The sequence below is a fragment of the Lotus japonicus genome, chromosome 3, assembly GCF_012489685.1.
Source record: "Lotus japonicus ecotype B-129 chromosome 3, LjGifu_v1.2".
NCBI classification, from domain to species: Eukaryota; Viridiplantae; Streptophyta; class Magnoliopsida; order Fabales; family Fabaceae; genus Lotus; species Lotus japonicus.
The window spans coordinates 76,752,544-76,773,623 of record NC_080043.1 but is presented as its reverse complement, the minus strand read 5'-3'; the positions used below and the strand labels follow the sequence as shown (position 1 = coordinate 76,773,623).

The 21,080-nt window shown below is 40.6% G+C and overlaps 2 protein-coding genes across 2 annotated transcripts; one reads left to right on the top strand and one right to left on the bottom strand.

Moving 5' to 3' along the window:
• The first annotated feature begins 1,161 nt into the window (after positions 1–1,161).
• LOC130746011 (transcription factor TCP9) lies at positions 1,162–3,617 on the top strand. Its single transcript, XM_057598507.1, has one exon. It carries the CDS (start codon positions 1,540–1,542, stop codon positions 2,461–2,463), a length of 924 nt encoding a protein of 307 aa, XP_057454490.1. The 5' UTR covers positions 1,162–1,539; the 3' UTR covers positions 2,464–3,617.
• Positions 3,618–5,941: 2,324 nt separating this feature from the next.
• On the bottom strand, positions 5,942–20,632 carry LOC130746010 (phospholipase D gamma 1-like). The gene is made up of 10 exons (XM_057598506.1): positions 18,603–20,632; positions 17,739–17,855; positions 17,232–17,426; positions 15,967–16,215; positions 15,789–15,857; positions 15,524–15,671; positions 14,629–14,777; positions 7,446–7,628; positions 7,062–7,259; positions 5,942–6,547 (listed from the first exon to the last, which is right to left on the bottom strand). Exons 1-10 carry the CDS (start codon positions 20,169–20,171, stop codon positions 6,254–6,256), a joined length of 3,171 nt encoding a protein of 1,056 aa, XP_057454489.1. The 5' UTR covers positions 20,172–20,632; the 3' UTR covers positions 5,942–6,253.
• Positions 20,633–21,080: the final 448 nt, after the last annotated feature.

The window sequence follows — 21,080 nt, the reverse complement described above, 5'->3', positions numbered from 1 at the left end:
GCAATGCTGCCTTTCTTTGTTTTGGTTCTTTTCCTTCATGTTGAATATTAGTTTGTTTGACAAAAACTTTCTCACTCCAAAAGCGAAATGATTTCCTGCTCATTTTTACATGAAGTCCTTTCTTCTTGGATTTTCATCTTAGGGCAAAGGGAATTCCCCGCATTTGAGGCATCCTTAACCTTGGATTTCTTAACTCTTTCACCAAGAATTTTCGATTTCATTGCATATATTTCATATCAACCTTGGTTTGTGATAAGTGTGAATTTTCGTGTTTTAACATCAATCTCTAGTGTTGATGCTCAATGATATATGTTATTTAAATGTACGACTTTAAACTAGTGGGCCTTGGACTCCGATTTATTTAAAGATGTGGGATATAGCCATAGGTGTCTGTCTTTTCCAAATAAATTTACAATTATAGTTCATTCACATGGAAATATTATTTATTCAAAACAATTCCATGATGTCAACTTGTATTACGAACACTAATTTTATGTTTAACTCTCACTTCTTTATAGTTGAAGGTTCACATATCTAATATCAAGTAAAAAAATTTAATTGGTGGGAAAACCTCCTCTAATTTTTTTTTCTACACTTCTATTATGGCTTAATAATCTTGCTTTCACGTTCAAAAAAAAAATCTTGCTTTTATTCCGTTCTACTATTTTTATAAAAAATAATAATATCATGTTGTCGTGGAAATATTAAGTGGGGTTGCGCCATTGCGGGCTTAACTCCATTTTATAGTATAAACTCTAGATATCTAATTTTTCTCTTAATTTATACACACAAGATCATCAATTATGTATGATGTCATATAAAAAAAAATTAATTATCCAAATAGAAAAAAGTATATAAACTCAATCTTAAAAAATGAATCACTTTCCTTATCCCTTAAATCGGTCATACCATTATCAATTCATCATGCAAGAATCTTATCGAGCTCACTTCCATACTCTTTATTTCTTCCTTTACATCCTCTTCCTCCCCTACCTTTCACTCTCTTTTATCATTTTCTTTTTATAATTGCCAAATAAGTGAATAGAGTAATGATATATACACACCTCCTTTTTTAAACACTTCATTTCCACCTATTTTTATTTCTATCTCTCTCATCTTATCATCTATCACATCTCATACTTTCTCTCTCTTACTTTTTCTTTTCTTCCTATCTCTCTCTTCCTTCCACCTGTAGGTAACATTATTCAAGTGAATAACATTGACCAGAACTCTCCTAACCCAACCCCTTAAGTTGGGACCCATCACGTGCAATGGTCCTATCCCTCCCGGTGGGTCCTTCCAGCCACCATCACCGTGGATTTCTTTCCGTGTAAAATCATGGACGGTATAACAAGGGCCCCATCTCCCCCCACACCCTCTTCCTAGCTCTCTATGTGCCACAAAACAACCATCCCTTCAATCTTAACTCCCTTCCCTTGCTATATATAAACATTACCACACTCATTTCAAGCTAACTCAAACATCTTCCTTAGTCACTTCCTACGTTGTTCTTGTGCCAAAACCTTCCTTTCATTCTTCATGGCTATGGAAGCTTCTAGAAACATTGATCTCCGCTTGGGTGAACCCAAAGAGGAGCCGGGAACCGAAGAGGTGGCGGCGGAGATGTCCATGTCCATGTCCATGCAAGTGAACAAGGCTCAGACACCTCAGAAGAGAGCCTCCACCAAGGACCGTCACACCAAAGTGGAGGGTAGAGGCCGGAGGATCCGCATGCCCGCCACGTGCGCTGCCCGGATCTTCCAGCTCACCCGGGAGCTCGGCCACAGGTCCGACGGCGAAACCATACGCTGGCTCCTCGAACACGCCGAGCCAGCCATCATCGCCGCCACCGGCACCGGGACAGTCCCCGCCATCGCGATGTCCGTCAACGGCACGCTTAGAATACCAACCACATCCCCCTCCTCCAACAGCAAAAGCCCCGACCCGGAACCCGGAGACCCGAATGAGAAGAAAAAACGCAAGCGACCCGGTACCGGAGCTGCTGACGTCAGTTTTGGCGACGGCGGCGGTGTTTCCGTTTCGGTATCGGCAGGGCTAACAACCTCGAACCCGAACCCGACAATTCCGCAACAAACTGTGATTCCGTTACCGCAAAACGTGGTCCCCGTGTGGGCCATACCCTCAAACGCAGTCGTTCCAGCTGGAGGCGCGTTCTTCGTGGTCCCTCCCATGGCTACCGCAGCGCCATCAAATTCGAACCTACAACCTCAATTCTTCACCATAGCTCGACCTATCTCCGCTTTCGTTTCCTCCATGGTCACCCCGGTTCAGTTTCAACCAGCCTCTTCCTCGTGCTCCGCCGCTCCTCCGTCGAGGGCGACGGTCATGGCTCCGAGCACCACCACCACCACCACCACGACGCACACGCTGAGGGATTTCTCCTTGGAGATTTACGACAGGCAAGAGCTTCAGTTCATGTCGCGTTCTTCCTCGAAGCATTGAGAGAAGAAGAAGAAGAAGAAGAAGAAGAAACGTTTGAATTCGGTTCTGGTTTGTTTTGAGTTCCGCCATTGACGACGTCGTTTGAGAAAGAGAAGAGAGAACGGCACGTGCGCACGTGAGTGGGATTGAAAAGAGTGGGGACCACTTGCGTGTGGGGTGTGTGGGTCAACACGAAAAGTGGAGGGGAAGGTGGGGTCCCACTAGTGGTGCTAGCTCCGTGGACCGTGCAAGAGGGGGTACTAGTACTAGAAATTCCACTACTAGTTATTTTTCGAATAATAATAACATTTATTAGGATGAGAATAACCATTATTCCATAGATTTTTATTATTGATTTTAAGTTACTACGCATGAAATTTATGAATGAAACTGTACTATGGACTTAAAATCACTTATAAAAATCTTTTTATAATTAATTATTGTTTTTCATCAATTTTGTGGGAGATTTTTTCCTGTAGTGATTAAGTTTTTTGTTGGATAGGTTACACTGCACCTATATATATATATATATTTTTTTTTTGATAAGCAATTGAATATATATATATATATTTTGTTCTGAAAAATATTTTGATAATTAATAATTTCTCGTGGTATGCCTAACTTTATTTTATTTGTTGGTGAGATTGGGTCCACCTAATCGCTTGTGATGTGGGGTGTGTGCGGGACCCAATAGGGGAATGGGTGGACCCCAAGGGACCGTTTTATGCACGGTTCTCGAGCCGGCCTTTCCAAAGAGGTCCCTACGAGTGCGTGTAAAGGACACGTGTCGAGTGATGGGTTGTTGACAGGTGGGGCACTACTTTCCAGTTTGACACGTGGTTTTATTTTCCGAGGGCCTATGTTGTGGGACACCAACCTCTTTATTGGCTTTGGTTTGCTTGGGCTGAAGAAAACGTCAATAAGATAATACTCCCTCCGGTCCTATTTATAAGGATAAAAGAGAAGAAAAATCTTGGTCCTTTTTATAAGAATTAAATGAAAGTTTGAGCTATATTAATTATTTTTTTCCAATGATGCCCTTATTAATTCTAGCTTGTAAAATGTGTCTCATTAATTATTCTCTCTCTTTCCCACTTTCCAACACTAATAACAAAGGGTAATTTTGGAAGTTTATTTTGATTCAAGACATATTTAATGCATTTTATCTAGTTTAACTACATTTCTTAAACTATGTGATTTTTTTTTTTGCTGCTTATAAATAGGACCGAAGGGAGTATATATTATGTGCATATATATTGTGTATACCTAGTAAAATATTGCTTCTTTTCTTTTGAACTGAAGTATTGCTTCTTTTAATTCATGTAAATTTAGTGTGTCCCTTCAAAAAAAAAAATTGTGTGTCAAATTCTAACTTTTCTATAGAAGTATATACATGTTTGCGTTTAAACCTGCCCAATATAAAATATACACTTGCTTTCGTGGAGCTGTTTTCGTCCTAATGTAAATGAACACATAATAATAAGTGGAGGCTGTTATTACTTATTGGTGTTAGTCTGCATATTTTCATTGTTGGATCATGCTATGTTGTTGTTACCCCATTTGAGTGCGCTTTCACACCGTTCATAATAAATGAACACATAATGCTATTGTCTTTTCATTCATCTATTATAGTTTTGCTTAACAATGATCTGTGGTGAAAGAATTGAAGTTCGTCTGGATTTTTTTAAATGCATCTTTATTTGAAAAAGAAAGGACATTTGGCTTTTTTTTTGGAAAAAAAAAGTTTTGTCGGATAAAACTTGAGTTCTAAGTCATCTAAGATAGAAAAGAAAAAACCTATCAAAACCCATCTTAATTAGAACTCAAGTTGGATGATGCTAATATTGTTTTGATGCGTTTCTATTGATTCAAGGATGATACTACTTGTATTTAAGATGTTTTAAGGTTAAATGTTGATGTGCTCAACTGATGATGTATCGCCCAAGGGACTTATTTCTCTTCAAATTGAAATTTGATGATATTTGCTAAACAATGAGGATGTGAATTTTGGATCATCATCCTTTCTGTGGAAGAGGGAAAACAACGATGTTTGTCTATCAAGCTAATGGTAGATAAGTCTAACTCAAATCCTAAGAGACACATTTGTGGACATCCAAACAATATTCATGGTGATTTTTGACCGCTATAAAACGCGTATGTTGATGTTGTAAAAACATGAAACGCGATTCTACGATCATATCACATATCTAACTCCAACAATCATAATTTTAAACACATCACAACAACATTTCCATTATTTTTTCTTTGTATCACATTATTTCATTTATTTTTTTTGCTATTTTCTCTTCTCTATTTCTATATTTTTCCTTTAAGGTGTATACACTTATCTTCATCCTTTTGATATAGACATTTTTTTAGGCCAGCCTTCTGAGTAATTAAGAATCTATTCTGGCAGACAGTGGACATGGTGCAGTAATTGCAGAAGATGGCAGGGCCAGATCGAGAACCTCTTATTCCTCTCCTAGTTTTCTTCATGGACAGAAATATGTAGTGTGGACACTGTACTAAGTTAAAAAGATTAATGGAATATTACTTCATTTGAAAGTCTTGTCATTTTGTAATAATTATTATGCTGTCCCTAGCAAAGACTTTCTTTTTATTTCATTCTGTATTAATTATGCTCACTTATACAACAACAACCAGAAAGAAAAGAAAAACTCATGTATGATCATTTGTATCCTTCACTCGAAGTACAGTTAGACCAGAAAGTTGATATTATCCACTTTCACATTGTGCGTATAGAAAGCTCAATTGTGATGCCTTTATGTGGCAAATGTCAGGATGCAATAGCGGTGCTGACTGCTGAGAAAAAGACCACAGAACTCAGAAGGTTCCTTTATCAGTGGAAGCTATACAGGAAAATATTTTCCAATTCAACTTTGGTGGTAAGATATACGCTCACATTCTGGCACAGACCGTCCTTGCAACTTTGTCAAATTATTTATAGAACAGATAAGATAATGAAAAACAAAAACACTCTGAAATATGCTAAAGGGATACAAATTCTTGATAGACAGAGAGGCAATTGTTCAATATCTGCAAATCAGAAATACGTTTTTGAGCGAGCGCTCAATTCCGTGCCTGAAAATGTAAGCGTCAGACAAGTTAGTTCTTAGAAGAAGTATCTCCCACAAACCCTGATTGTTTCAAATGTCGGTTAAGTTAGTCCTTAAAGACAAATAAAACGTGGGTTAAGAGGGACTAACTTGACCGACATTTAACACAATTAAGGACTATAGAGATATTTTCTTCTTCTAGAGACTAGCTTGTCCGACGCTTATACTTTCATAAACAAAATTGAACATTCACTTAGTTTTTAATGATTATAAGCATTCTATTTTGGGAAGAACTAAAACTCTCCAATTGGTGTGTGTCTCTTGCAAGACACTGAAATAAGGGAGTTTGTGATCCATTTTGTATAACTATGCATGCTGTGATATGAATGCTGAATTCCTTGTGAAGATGTTAGTGCCAGTAATCAGAGAACTGGACAAGCAAAGCTTGTAAATTTCATTTGAAATTCTCCATAACTGGCGAGAGTGGATTGTATGTACAAGAAAGGAATAAGAGTAACCTAAGAAGATTTTGTAACTACTGTGTTTCCTCAACTATCATAGATTTCAAAATTGTTTATAATGTACAATCATTCTAACCTAATGGTCAGCAATGTGAATGTAAGCTCGTTTCTTGAGTGGTTTGTTGGTTTGGCAAATGCCTCCCACCAACAGGTCATCTGTTCGAATCCAGCGCAACATCGAAAAGTAATGTGAATGTAAAGAAAAAAAAATCATCAAATGGTAAGATTTTCCTGAATGGCAATAAATGAACCTACTATCTTTCCTCCCACATCAGGGAACTCTTCATGGCCAGGAAGGGGTCTAACCTTACCCTTTCTATCGACTTCTACCGGGTACTTGAGTAGATGCCCTGTCATCTCTGTTACATCATTTGCTGAAAATTGTTCCCAGTTCAGTTCACCCATTTTTCTGACCCTTTTCACACATTCCAGGCTCTCTGGTTGTAAGAAGCAGTCTTCTATAGTACCTGTATGTTCTGCCCAAAGTGACATCCTATATCCATGGATCTGCATAGGACAGTTTCACATAGAATTGCAGACAGGTCAGGATGCATGTTTAGATAACAAAATATGTAGAGATAACATATTTGTGAAAATACTATTGTAGCTATTGGACTACCTATATTCTTTGGCTTCATACTAATTAATACAGGAAGCTACATTCAAAACTTTCAGGACCTTAAGTTGTATTAAACATGTACATATCTGTATTCCAGGGAAATGGAGAAATCAAAATAAAAGCTAAGGGCGTTGGTTTTGCGGCTTGATTGCCTCCACATTGCGGGTTCGATCCCAAAAGGAAGAAAGGGAAGTGAAGGAAACAATTTAGTTTTGGGAACTGGATTTTTGAAACTACTATTGTTTTTAACTGAAATTTCCATTTTGCATGAAGAAAGCTGTCTAACTCTAAAACAACTGGAAAAACAAAAAAGTTGAATGCCACAAGCAGAAACTTAAATTTGGTTATATTAACAGTGGCTTCTTAAGCGAATTTGAGAAGCCAATAATTCTAAGAAGTTACCTGTCCACGCGGATAACACTGTTTTCTTGCCCGAGTCTGATGAGGTTGGTAGGCTCCCATTGCAATCTCAGTGTCCCTTGTTCCTTCCATAGAGCGCTGATTGATGTTTGCAGACCCCACTATCACATATTCATCATCAACTATCATGCCTTTTGAGTGAACATAAATCATGAAGCGTCTGCTATTTCGAGTGTTTGCCTGGACAAAGAACACCGGCATACAAAAGTTTACAATTGCACACCACAAAACAAATGATTAAGATGCTTATAATACTATTAAAACACTTCTACTCGTACAAGGCTTGCAATCAAGGCACCAAAGGCAAATAGAAAAATGTAACTGGGAAAGCCAGAACAGGGGGGCGGGGGAGCATAGAATTCATACTTGGGGACTATTTGCGGGGGGAGGAGGAGTTCCGGACACTGCGATATTCTCATACATATCTATGGCCTCTCGGTTGCCAAGACAGAAAAAGTTCAAATAGTCTTGTGGAGAGAATGCTTCTTCAAGCCCAACTTCAATCAAAGCCTTGTAAATTGTCTCATACATCATTTGCATTGTTTTATGCTGAAAAAGAAAAGCAAAAGAGTAAGAATTGCAAGGATTCAAGTACTCAATAATTGGCGTTTTAAATTATCATCATGCATGCAATGAGTATCCTGAGAAGCGTTGAAAGACATGAGTTTAAGCATTTCAAAAATGAAAAGCCAGAATAAAATGCGGCCAAATAAGAGGAAGATCCTTCACAGCCATCACAGGTCTTGTCATTTAAACAGAAATTAGAAAAAGAAAATTATGCCTCTTTTTTTTGGGTGAGGGAGTTAAATATGTTCTTGGTCTCTGACATATAGGGTCTGATCTAAATTGGTCCCTGAAATTTTTGTTTTTGTTGAAATAAGGACAAGTGACGCTATGGAGCTTACATGGCCAGGTTTTATCCCAGTCACCAGTCCGCGTGGTAGGTCTAGTCAGATCAGGACTATCCGCATGTACCTTTTACATTAGTATTTGTCCTTCTCTCCCCCCTTCTTCCTCCTCTCCTCCCCTTCCCAACCACCACCCAACCTTCACAACCACCACTAAGCCACCATACAACTTCCACAAACTTCCCCTTCCCCCACAGCCCCCCTTCACGCACTGCAAACCTTCACAACCACCACCAAGCCACACAACGTCAACAACCTTCCCCCACATCCCCCCCCTCCCCCCTTCCATCATAGCCCCCTTCACGCACTGCAAACCTTCACTGACCCAAACCCTCTTCCATAAGTTCCCATTGAACCATTCCGATAACAAATCCAAATAACCATTGTCACGACCACTCTACCCTCACCGCGTTGTCCAACTCTGACCAAACCCCATCGTCATTGAGGATGTTGTCGTCCACATCCCAATTCCATGGTGGCACCACAACGACGTCAACAAGCCCAACCCAGCACCCACGACACGTCAATCTCTCCGCCGTCAACCTCATCCGAGACTCACTGTGAAGGTCCGCAGTTGCCGAAGCTACCTTGTTTCGTTGTCCTAGTCTGCTGCTGAAGTACTTAAAATCACAAGGAACCTTGGCCCATCGTTCTTTGTTTCTCCTCTTGATCTATCAATCTCTCGCTCTCTGTCATTATCTCGGTGGCGTGGCCCCAATTTGAAAATGGGAAGGGGTAATTTTGTTTCAATTCAAGAGAGGAAGAGGAATTTTGGGTGTGGTGGCGGAGGTGGAGGGGAAGGTTTGGTTGCGGTAGGGGAAGGGGAGGGGGAGGTGGACGAAGGCTGTGGAGGTTGGGTGGTGGCTAGGAAGGGGATGGGAGGGGGGGGGAGCGAATGACCAAAAGTGATTAAAAGAAGTATGATGGGGCTGCATTGGACAATCGGGCTGCTGCAAAGAGCGAGGCTAGGCCCAAAGTTTGGCAAGTCTATGTCAGAAGGAAGAAAAAGGAAGGAATCATTGAGTAGTGCTGAGCTGGAAGTGAGAGATGGTTTAGGCTAAAAGTTGGTTACGGGTTTTACGGAGTGAGGGTGAGGAGGGTATGAGGAGAATTAGTTAGTTATCATTTGAGTAGAGAGCATCATCCTCTCTATAGGAGTATTGTACTCTGGGGTAGAAGCTCTGCTTCTGCATTTGTTCCCTTTTATTTCCATTAAATAGTACTTGTTCACTTTCCATTCCTAATTCACGCTACTGTTACATTGGTTCTTATCAAATTGGTCCTACCTGCCGGATCCCTTTTACGAGACGGTTACCAGCGATCAACACTTGCTCCGGTGACAACGAATGCCACCGGCGAAGAAGATGGAGGCTAAGGTTGCAGCACTTGAGACCGAGGTTATTAACCTCCGCACTACACTCGTGACGATGCAGGAACAGGCAGAGAGCAACCAAGCTCGCTTGCTGGACCTGTTGACTCAACGATTCTCCAAACAAACGGTGGAACTCAACGATTCTGGGAGTGTGCGAGACACCACCACCCCACTCAGATCTGGAACAGAGCCAGGAAGCTCTTCTGGCGTTTCAGGTTGGAACAAACTCGATGGGGGTTTGCTGGATGAATTTCGTAAGTCTGCAAAGAAAGTTGAGCTTCCCATGTTCAATGGAGAAGACCCTGCAGGCTGGATTGCTCGTGCAGAGGTTTATTTCCATATAATGGGAACAAGTCCAGAAGTTAAGGTGAATTTAGCTCACTTGTGCATGGAGGGATCGACGATCCATTATTTCAATTCGCTCCTGCATTTGGATCCTGATTTGTCTTGGGAAAAACTCACCAATGAGTTACTCGAGCGCTATGGAACCGCCAACAAAGGCGATGTCTATGAGCAACTCTCGGATCTTCAGCAGAGAGGCTCCGTCGATGATTATGTGTTGGAGTTTGAACGCTTATTATCCCAGACGCCAAATCTGCCTGATGAGCAGTACTTTGGCTATTTCATCCATGGGCTCCGGGAAGATATCCGAGCTCGTGTGCGCAACATGAGAGCTCTCGCTTCTCTTCCTCGATCACGACTGATTCCGCTGGCTAAGGCGGTGGAGACTGAGTTACATGGACCGGGTCAGACCTCTTACGGGTCAAAAGGATATGGGAATCGGCCCAATTATGGGTCGGGTGCGTTTACCCGTTCAGCCCACTTTTCATCAAGCGGGTCAGGCCCACCGGGTCGAGAGTCCAACCAGCAAGGTTGGGTCATGGTGAAAAATCGTGAAGATAAGGCAGAACGGAAGGAGGATAAGCTTCCTGTTCGCACCGCCCCTCGAGATCGAGGAATACGACACCTCCCATACCAGGAGTTATTGGACCGACGACAAAAGGGCTTGTGCTTCAAATGTGGGGGGAAATTCCATCCTCTCCACCAGTGTCCCGATCGACAGCTGAGGATCATGGTGTTGGAAGATGGGGACGACAGCGGCGACGACGCTGACCCAGGCACAACGGAAGAAGAGGATGCATCCGCGGTTGACGGTGAGCTGAGTATCATGAAGCTGGGGGTTGAGCCACTTCAAGCTCATACCCTAAAGTTACAAGGGACTCTTCAAGGCGTTCCTATCCTGATTCTGGTGGACAGTGGGGCCACTCATAATTTCATCTCCAAGCAAGTAGCAGAAGCCATGGGATGGACCGTGCATGCGACGCCGGAGATGCGGATCTTGCTCAGTGATGGAAGTAAAGTGATGGCTAGTGGAAGGTGTGAGCAGGTCAACATAGAGATCGGGAACTACAAAGCGTCAGTGGACACTATACTGTTCGATCTCAAGGGAATTGATCTTGTCCTGGGAATAACTTGGCTCGCTACTTTGGGTGATATGCTCGTGAATTGGAGCAAACAGACTATGAGGTTCCTGCAGGACGGGACCTGGGTACTATTGCAGGGCCTGAATGGGGTAAAATCAAGTCAACTAGCTCTGCAAAGCCTATTCGAGCTCTCAGCCAAGGGCTCAGGAGAGTTTGGGTTTTTGAACCCTCAACCATTGGAACCAACACCACTTTCAAAGGAACAGAGTCAACAGTTGGCATCCTTGCTAGCCGCGTTTGAAGATGTGTTTGTTGCACCCAAAGGCCTCCCCCCAAAACGCCAAAAGGAGCATCAAATTACTCTGGTTCCTGGACAAGGCCCTGTTAATGTCAGGCCATACCAATACTCTCATCATCACAAAGATGAAATTGAAAAGCAGGTGAAGGATATGCTACAACTGGGAATCATCAGGCACAGCCAAAGTGCGTTTTCAAGCCCTGTTATTTTAGTAAAGAAGAAGGATAAGTCTTGGAGGATGTGCGTGGATTACCGAGAGCTGAATAAGGTTACCGTTCCTGACAAATATCCCATACCGGTGATTGATGAGCTTTTAGATGAACTCCATGGAGCCCGTTATTTCTCGAAATTGGATCTCAAATCCGGGTACCATCAAGTGTTGGTCAAGGAGGATGACGTTCACAAAACAGCTTTCCGCACACATGATGGTCATTACGAATACATGGTGATGCCGTTTGGATTAATGAACGCTCCAGCGACTTTTCAAGCTTTGATGAATGGTGTTTTTAGGGATCTCTTGAGGCGTGGTGTATTGGTCTTTTTTTATGACATTTTAGTGTATAGTTCTGAATGGAACCTGCATTTGAAACACTTAAAAACAGTGCTGGAACGTTTGAGAGAGCAGAAACTCGTGGCCAACCGCAAAAAGTGTTCTTTTGCCCAAGGGTCCGTAGAGTATTTGGGGCACATTGTCTCTCATAAAGGAGTTGCCATGGATCCCAGCAAAGTGCAAAGTATCATCGAGTGGCCAGTTCCAAAAAATGTAAAAGGAGTGCGAGGTTTTCTGGGACTCATTGGGTACTATCGCAAATTTGTCAAAGACTGTGGCAAAATTGCGCGGCCTCTTACTGACCTCACGAAGCGGTAGGGATTCAAGTGGAATCCCATGGCACAACAAGCTTTTGAAGCCCTGAAGACATGTATGATCACAGAGCCTGTTCTCGCATTACCGGATTTTTCCCAGCCTTTTGTAATTGAGAGCGATGCTTCTGGCAGTGGCGTAGGGGCAATCCTGTTACAGAACAGTAAGCCTATAGCTTACTTTAGCAAGGCTTTGAGTGAGAGGAACTTGATCAAATCTGCCTATGAGAAGGAACTCATGGCAATCGTCTTGGCGGTGCAACATTGGAGACCCTATTTGTTGGGACGCCAGTTCACTGTGTACACAGATCAGAAAAGTCTTTGCCAGTTGCTCCATCAGAGAATCACTACTGGAGATCAACAAAACTGGGCCGCCAAGCTCTTAGGGTACCAGTTTGACATCATATATAAGCCAGGCCCAACCAATAAAGGGGCTGATGCCTTGTCACGGAAGTTTGAGGATGGTGAGTTGCAATCCTTCGTTTCTTACTCAAATTGGACAGAGGGCCAGGATTTAATCACGGAAGCCCACAAGGATGCTAAATTGGCTGCAATCATCACTGCAATTCAGTCTGACCCGCTAAGTAGGCCTGGTTTCACATATACACAGGGGGTGCTTTATTATGAGGGTCGTTTGGTCATCTCTGCGGCTTCACGATGGATTCCTAAACTCCTACAAGAATTTTATGCCACTCCCCAAGGTGGGCATTCAGGTTTCGATCGAACCTATCGTAGGATTGCTGCCAATGTTTACTGGATTGGAATGAAGAGCGTGGTCCAGCAATTCGTGAAAGAATGCGATGTGTGTCAGCACCAAAAGTACTTGGCCGCTTCCCCTGGAGGACTGTTGCAGCCGTTACCTATCCCTGAGAAGATTTGGGAGGAGCTTTCTATGGACTTTGTCACGGGGTTACCCAAAGTCAAAGGAGTGGATGCCATTTTTGTTGTGGTAGATCGTCTTTCCAAATAGGCTCATTTCATTCCCTTGAAGCATCCAATTTCTGCTCGTGGGGTTGCTGAGGTATTCGTGAAGAAGGTGGTGCGTTTACATGGCATTCCTAGAGCTATTGTCAGTGATCGTGACCCGATCTTTGTCAGCAATTTCTGGGCTGAATTGTTCAAACTGCAGGGTACTCATCTTACCATGAGCACGGCTTATCACCCGGAAACGGATGGCCAAACTGAGGTCATAAACCGTTGCCTGGAAACCTATTTACGTTGTTTCATTGCGGATCAACCACGCACGTGGATCCAATGGCTGCCATGGGCAGAATATTGGTACAACACGACTTACCATGTTTCCACAGGGAGTTCTCCGTTTCACGATGGGGGAAACCAAGGTGGAAGCAGTAGCTCGTGAGTTAGTGGATAGGGATGAAGCGTTGCGCCAATTGAAAGCTCATCTCCTTCGTGCGCAGAGTCATATGAAAGCCCAGGCTGATAGGAGAAGGAAGGATGTGAAATTTGTGATAGGAGAGTGGGTTTTTGTGAAATTGCGGCCTCATCGCCAGCAATCAGTGGCGCACCGCATTAACCCAAAACTTTCAGCACGTTATTATGGTCCTTTCGAGGTTGTGGAACGCATCGGGGCAGTGGCCTATAAGCTCCGGTTGCCTTCAACCTCTCGTATACATCCTGTGTTCCACGTTTCCCTTTTGAAAAAGGCAGTTGGGAAGTATCCTGTTGAAACTGAACTACCAGAAGGTCTTGCTGTTGAACTACCTTTTACGGTGGAACCAAGCACCATCCTGGCTTCACGCACCATCCAACACCGTGGCGAGGAAGTCAAGCAATATTTGGTACAATGGTTGGGTAAGTCTGTGGATGAAGCCACTTGGGAAGATGAGCCCACACTTTTGAATCAATTTCCCGCTTTCAACCTTGAGGACAAGGTTGTGCCTCAAACCAGTGGCATTGATGGGGCTGCATTGGACAATCGGGCTGCTGCAAAGAGCGAGGCTAGGCCCAAAGTTTGGCAAGTCTATGTCAGAAGGAAGAAAAAGGAAGGAATCATTGAGTAGTGCTGAGCTGGAAGTGAGAGATGGTTTAGGCTAAAAGTTGGTTACGGGTTTTACGGAGTGAGGGTGAGGAGAGCGTGTGTAAGATTCCTCATATAGGTTGGCTGTTAGCATGAGGAGGGTATGAGGAGAATTAGTTAGTTATCATTTGAGTAGAGAGCATCATCCTCTCTATAGGAGTATTGTACTCTGGGGTAGAAGCTCTGCTTCTGCATTTGTTCCCTTTTATTTCCATTAAATAGTACTTGTTCACTTTCCGTTCCTAATTCACGCTACTGTTACATTGGTTCTTATCAAAGTACATGTGGACAGTCCATCTGACTAGGCCTACCAAGTGGGCTGATGACTGAGCAAAAGCCGGGCCGTGTAAGCACCATGACATCACTTCATATTTCAAATAAAAAATAATTCAGGGGACAAGTACATATTCAACCCTCTTTTTGGGAGCATTATTACATTGACTAAAACAGTGTATGGGCAAAGACAAGGGCACAATTCTTTAATTTTATGGTAGACTTCAAGGCCAAAAGTCACTCAAGTGGGTCTTCAAACTTCAAATTTCATTTTATTAAACAGGGTTCCATCATCCATGTAGTATAATCAATCTGAAAGTTCAAACAAATTCATGCCACGTAGAAAAATTGGCTTGATCATGAGTTGAAGCATACCTGCCAAAATAGAATCCTTTGGGTAGCAGCCCCTGTTGGAACACCCTCAGGCCACATTGGAATAACAATATATACTGCAAACCTCTCATTTGCCCTTATCTTGTCAGCAATCTTCAGTGCAATTTCCATTGGAATTAAATTATTAGCTCCTACAAAAAGCATGAAACTTTTAACATAAAAAAGAGATGTTTAAAATAAATCTGATCAACCTCACTACTCACTAGTTCTTCATCCTCACCCAGTGAGTGATAGAGAAAAGCTACTAAGATATGTATAGTGGTGACGGGCTTAGATAGTTTACAAGAGTTTATAAGTTCAAAATTTAGTGTCGTCAATGTAGCCAAAGAAAAGCAACATAGAAAAGATACAGTTGATGGACAGAAGCTTGCAATAAATGAACAAAAGTAACAAAACATTTAATAACACCGTTAAAGTCAATCTTCAAAATCTTAAATTGTTGTACTTGTATCCTCAATTGTAACTTGTAAACTTGTAAGTGTGATCCACAAAGATTTATATTTCAGTGAGCTTTGTCTAAATTCTAAAACAATATGACAATATGATGTATCAGATATGACATGCTCATGTAATTCCAGAGCCTTTGATAAATATGTATATGCATAGAACTGCGGATAAATAAGCAAAAGTAATGGCTGTAAAATAGCATGCCGTAGATTTGAAAGGACATGATCTTTTTCCCTTTATATAATTAGTGAGCCAATCAGTTTAACTAGTAAAATATAAATTCTCAATAATAAATTCTTGATTTGGATGCTTTGTCCTTATGAAAGATGATATGCCATGTTAGTTTCTGTTCTCCAATCTCTACAACAAAGTAACAGATGAAAATCATGATGCAACAAGCAACACATGTTCAGAAAGAGGAGTTCCATACCCAGGTCTCTATTGTTTCTCCAATTGTATGAAGAACCAATGAAATATTGATTCTCTATATAAATGAAACGTTGTGCAGCACGAATAGCCTTTACATATGCTGTATGTATGCTCATGTCAATTAGCACATTCTTCCCACATACTAGGTTCTGTAAAAAGCAGTGATGATTAACACTCATTAGTCACACATAAGGTGGATAAAGTCAGATAAATTGAAATCAAGCAAGAAAAGGGAAACGAAGAACTACTAAACTATTTTCACTCACCTTCATTGAAGCATCTTTTGGTTCCTTGGGAAATCCTTTAACAGAACTTGAATCAATTGAACGAAATATCTGCATACCAAAGTAAACACAATCAATGGTTTCCTTCAAGTGGTATAAATAAGAATTATAAATTGCTTATAGAATTTTAAATATGTATTAGTGATAATTAACTAAATACCTGAACATGCCAGGCTTCAGGATTATCATCACCAAGACTAGGAACATCAGATACACTCATAATATCTGTGATTCTATCTAGCCTAAGTAATGCATCATCAAATGAACTCTTCAACTTTTTTATCCCTTTAGGTTTTGCAGCTCTTAACCAGCGCTCCTCAAAGTTGGTCAAAACATCGTAAGCAGCTGGACCATCAATTTTAGAATGCAAGTCATGCCACGGCTCCCGTGGACAGCCACCAACATTACCCTGTCAATAAATATTCCATATCATCAGAATAAACTGGTCTTCTTCTTTCGAAATTGGTTTTGAAATTGAAACTTAACAGTTTCTAGCTACATAATTCCATTATGATTTGAAATGCCTGATTCTAAAACTAAAATAGGCCACCTCTGTCATAAATTTGTAAGAAATTTAGTCGCGCAAGAAATGATTAACATCACATGATCAAAGGCCAGCTAGATAGGAGCAACACTTTGTATATGTTTCAAATAAGCTTAACTGTACTTTTGGACCCTCTAGTTTAATGGTTCCTTGATTTTGGCTACCCTAATTTAGTGAATATGCGATTTTGTTTTATCTGCTTTTCTTTTTGCAATTTTGGTCCTCCAACTTTAGTGATTCCATGATTTTGGTTACCCTCTTCATTGATGTGATACGTTAATCATGTTTATGTGTGATGATTAAGATGTCACTTGTATTATGAAAAAATGGTGGGAGCATAATTGTTCTACACAAGGACCTTTGGTACTTTATTTTTGGGTTAAGATCACCTAGTGCACAAAGGGCCACCTCAGCAAAAAACACAAATTGGATGGAGAGTTAGCGGTGGGACCATATTTGCTTAAGTAAAAATAAGGAACCAAAATTGTGAAAAGAAGAATTAGGGGGACCAAAATTTTGAAATCACTTAATTATGAAGACCAAAATGGTGAAAACTAAAGTAGGAGGACCAAGAATCACTAAACTAAGGGAGCTAAAAGTGCAATTAAGCCTTTCACATATTACTGGCCATGTTAGTTTTGCAGTTCAAAAAGTGCTGAACTTGAAAAACATCAACATACACTTTGAAGTTTGAACAATCTCTTTAATTTTCCCCATACAAAAATGCGGAAATAGCTCTTGATTAAAATTTAACACCTACTAGAACCACTTTAACTTGGAGCTGTATACATACACTGTTGTTCATATGTTCCTTATCAAATGATTGATGGAAAAATCTAGTTAATATGCAACCAAATAGGGGTATGAAACAAAGAGATTACCATGAAAGTAGGATTGTGAAAGTCATCCTTATGCAGTGTATGCAGTGTTCTAAAGAGGGGATGGTGGGGAGTATCATATCGGCCGTCACATAAATCAAGTCCACCAACAAATGCTATAATTTTTCTTCTGTTATTTCCAGCATCAGCATCCACAATTACAGTTTTCTGATGATGTGTGTATATTGTTTCAACTTCCTGAAAAATAGAAAAAGAAATTTAATGTGGAATTCTGATGCCAAAGTTGTTCAAATATGTGAAAACATATTTATAGATCCAATGCATAAAAGTAGATATAACAACTAACAGAACTGAAACTTAGTCACAAATTCTGATGTTCATGATGGGAAGTTAGGCAAACGACCAAATGGGATCACCCTATCAGCAGAAATATAAGTATTTAAATATACAGAATTGCAAAAAGGTGGAAATCAGCTAGAATCTTAATAAGGAAAGGATCAAGGAATGAAGTTAAGTATTTCAATAAGTAGAGTCGTTGTCAAACCAAACCTGTTGTTTGGCCCAGCTATGTCGTTTTGCAGCAATGCGAGGACAAAGCAGCACTTGCACAGAAGAATGCTTGAAAAATCGTCGAGTTTCCTCATCATGAGTTGCCATGACACCATCCTGAATGTAAAGCAGCCGAGTTTTGGATAATTGAAATAAAAGACAAAATCATACCCATAATATTAAGAAAAATACGTTCAAGAATCTTAATCTTATTTGAAATAAAGTAAATTTCATAGGTCATGCAATGAAAAAGTATTGACACTGAACAAAAGAATGGTTTTGCTAGGTCATATACAATATTATAATAAATCTAGGCAAGGGAAACAACAAGTTAACAGTTGTCATATGATTTTGTGGAAGATTAAAAGCAAGAGGATACTAGATGAGTAAGTAATCACAAGCCAAGAAATAAAAAGTCCCAAATCCAACTGTAAACAAGTTTTGATTTAAAGATAGCTCTGACTTATTTAGGTCACATCAACCATTGAGATTTGAGAGAAACCAACACATGCCTTTTATAAAAAAGTATTAAACTAGTAACCAAGAAAATTGAGTTGGAGAATCAATCTCACCACTTTTGTTTCCCACTTGCCCTTGTGTAAATGCACAATCAACTCCTGAATGATTCCTTCCTTCTTAAGTTTCAGTTCTTAAGACCAACATCTATTTTCTTTTTTTCTAAATTTATTATTAAGTTCAAAAGTTGTTTCAGAGAACAAAGTTCCCGCAGAAATGGAGTGGCATAATAATGATAACTACAAGCTACCAAAAAGGACACATACAGCCAATTGCAGGCCAAGTCCCACCAGCCCTCCCAAGCACAAAAATGCAATAATAGGTAACATAAGGAATTGCATTACTTACTGTTCTATAACCGAGAATGCTTCTTGACGTAGGATCATCCCAAACAAGGAGAAGCACCCTTACTCCTTCCTGAGATCTTGACCTCAGAAGATCCCCCAATGTGTACTCTGATGTGTTACCAGCATCCCTAACCAACCTAACTTTGTGCCACACTGACCACCCTGTAATATAAACTAAACGCTTAGCTTGACTTATGGCATCAAATATGTCAACCCAGCACTTTCCATGAGCATAATACATCCCATTGTCAAGCATCACATTAGGGAGGCAGCCATCTGGAACATGAGCATCTTGATATAGAGTAACAGTTCCACCTTTCCTCAATGGAAAATATGTGCCAGGAACCCCGATGTACTCAGGCCCTGTTCCAATTCCTTGATGATAAATGCTGAGTTTTTCCATTGGAATATACTGAATGGATAGAGTCAAGACAGCACCTTGTTTACAAGGTTTCCCATTGCTATTCAGGATAGGGTAGGTCCCGTGTACTTTTTCCCCTAAGTATATCTGTTCCACAGGAATTGCCACTATGCCAATGAGCTGTGAACCCACCACATCACTGTCCTTAACAACAAAGTGCACTTCAGCAGAATGATGTGCAACAGGAACATAGAAGTGTTGCTCCCATACAGGGTTTTCACTGTTGCTTAGAACAAATGTCCTCCCAACCACAGCACTTGATATAGAAATTGACACATAAGGATCACTTGTAATCTTGTTGCTCACTTTCCTCCCAAACACATCGTCTAAAGTTTTGTGGAACATGTCCATATTTGGAAGATTCTTGGCTCCATGAACCCATATATCTAAATTCCCATGTAGGAGCAAAATTCTCAGAGACACTTTGTTCTGAACTGGAACAATCTGCAAACTCTGACTGTGCACTGAGTCATCAAGTGGCACTTCCATGCCAGAGTAAGAGGGTGCCAACCCTGAAAAGGAGTGTCTAGAATAGCCATCAAACTCCTCTTTGTTCTCTTGTTTTGGAACTGAATTGGAATGCGTTAATGGTCGAGGAGGCGCAGTCGGCTGGTTATTATTAGACTGCCAAACATTGCTCATAAGATGATCGAACGGAGGCTGAGTGGAACTATGGGGAGGGTAAGAATCACCAGAGTATGAGTTACTAGAATAGCCATGAAACTCCTCATTGTTTGGAATTGAATTGGAATGTATCAATGGTTGAGGAGGTGCACTTGCTTGGTTATCATACAGCCAAACATTGCTCATAAGGTGTTCCAAAGGAGGGTGAGCAGAACTATGAGGAGGGTAAGACTCATCAGTGGTTTGAGATGCCACCCCACCATCTACATTGGTGCTCCACCCTGGAAGGGGGTAAGGATAAGCATGAGGTGACTGAGGATTGGGAAAGTCTGATGGAGGGTAGGAGTAGTTGTATGAATTTGAAGGATTTGGTGGATATGGATAAGGAAGAGGTGGATATGGATCAGGAGCTGAAGCTGTAGGTGGATATTGATATGGATATGGATATGGAGGAGTGTTTCCATTTTCAGGGTTGAAATAAGGGTTTGGATACCCATATGGAGGTGAAGACCCATGATTGTCCATTGATCAGACACAACTCAGAATTGAATTCTCAGTCCTCACTAACCCTTGATGAAATCTTATGCAAGATTAGATTTTTTATGCACACAAAGTTCATAGAAGATACCCCAAATCAAATCAACATAAACATGAAACAGGTAAACAAAAAAAAAATGATAAATTGTAAGTGATCGCGTAGAAATTTATAGACAATTTTGGAGATTGATATAAGATTATCATATAATGAAGAAACTTAGCTGAAAGGGAAGAAGATTGATTCTTAAAGCTTGTGTGTTTTGAAGGTTTTGTGAATCGGAAGCTTCAAAGAAGAAGAAGGTGATGATGAAGATTCAGGGAATGGAAATGGGTCTCTTTCTTCATGCACACACCACCATGTCAGCTTGGTCCTACTCTGACGACGTGTACAAAGCTCACGCGGAATAGCACCACACGGTTGGTAAGAAAAAGAGAGTGAAATGAAAATGAATGATGCAAAAATGGGAATTGGCAATGGTCAAACTTCACAAAGTGTTGTTAATTAAGGCAAGAAATTTAAGCTACTGATTGTTAAACCACCTGACATTAATACTGTTGTTAAGTTAGGCAACAAATTTAGTAATTGGATTTAGCATCATTACTATAATCACATGCTTATCAATTAATTGAGTAGGGTGTCCATTGGATTGAATGAACCCCAGGAAATCCACAAACCAAACTAAATAAGTTGTTATTTCAGATTAAAGAAAGTGCATCAGTTTAATTTTTGTATTAGTACAAATTAATTTGTATATTTTAATAGAGTACTCCTTCCCATTGTGATCATTAAATTTACAAAATTGTGATCGTGAGATTTCAATTTGATTGAGTCATGAGTGAAGCAAAACTCAAGCTTCTATAAAATTATATGCTTCCTCCGTTTCCCAAAAAATAAAA